At 63.0% G+C, this 343-nt stretch overlaps 1 protein-coding gene across 1 annotated transcript in view; it reads right to left on the bottom strand.

Moving 5' to 3' along the window:
• EMH_0013860 (uncharacterized protein) overlaps positions 1–343 on the bottom strand; it is a gene marked incomplete at both ends in the record, with an annotated part of 1,169 nt that overhangs the window by 520 nt on the left and 306 nt on the right. The window contains one exon of the mRNA XM_013499941.1: positions 3–262. Within this exon, the coding sequence (XP_013355395.1) occupies positions 3–262 (260 nt within the window). The remainder of the gene's footprint in view (positions 1–2; positions 263–343) is intronic.

Genomic DNA, 343 nt, shown 5'->3' with positions numbered 1-343 from the left:
ACCACAACAGAGCTCAAAGAGGCCCCCAGCGCAGCACACAGCACATGCAACGCCTGCAGGGAGAACGAACTTCCCGGTCTCACCGCTGCTGCTGTTGCTGTTGCTGTTGCTGCTGCTGGTGAAGGGTGGCCGAGCTGCTGCAGCTGCACCGCGGCCTCCTCCACGCAGCCTGACTCGACTGTATCTGAAGGAGCTCGGCGCCTCTCTGCGTTGCCTTTGTAAAGCCCAGCCGCCTCATCCAGAGCAGCGGCTGCTGCTGCAGCTACAGCGGCGACACAGCAGCAGCATTCCCCCCCCGCAGCCGTAGCACCTTGCGTGCCTCCGCCGCTTCACTAGAAAATGA

The sequence above is a fragment of the Eimeria mitis genome, genomic scaffold (assembly GCF_000499745.2).
Source record: "Eimeria mitis Houghton genomic scaffold, Emh_scaff484, whole genome shotgun sequence".
Classification (NCBI taxonomy): Eukaryota; Apicomplexa; class Conoidasida; order Eucoccidiorida; family Eimeriidae; genus Eimeria; species Eimeria mitis.
Note: the sequence above shows the minus strand (reverse complement) of the source record. Positions and strands in the feature narration are given on the sequence as shown.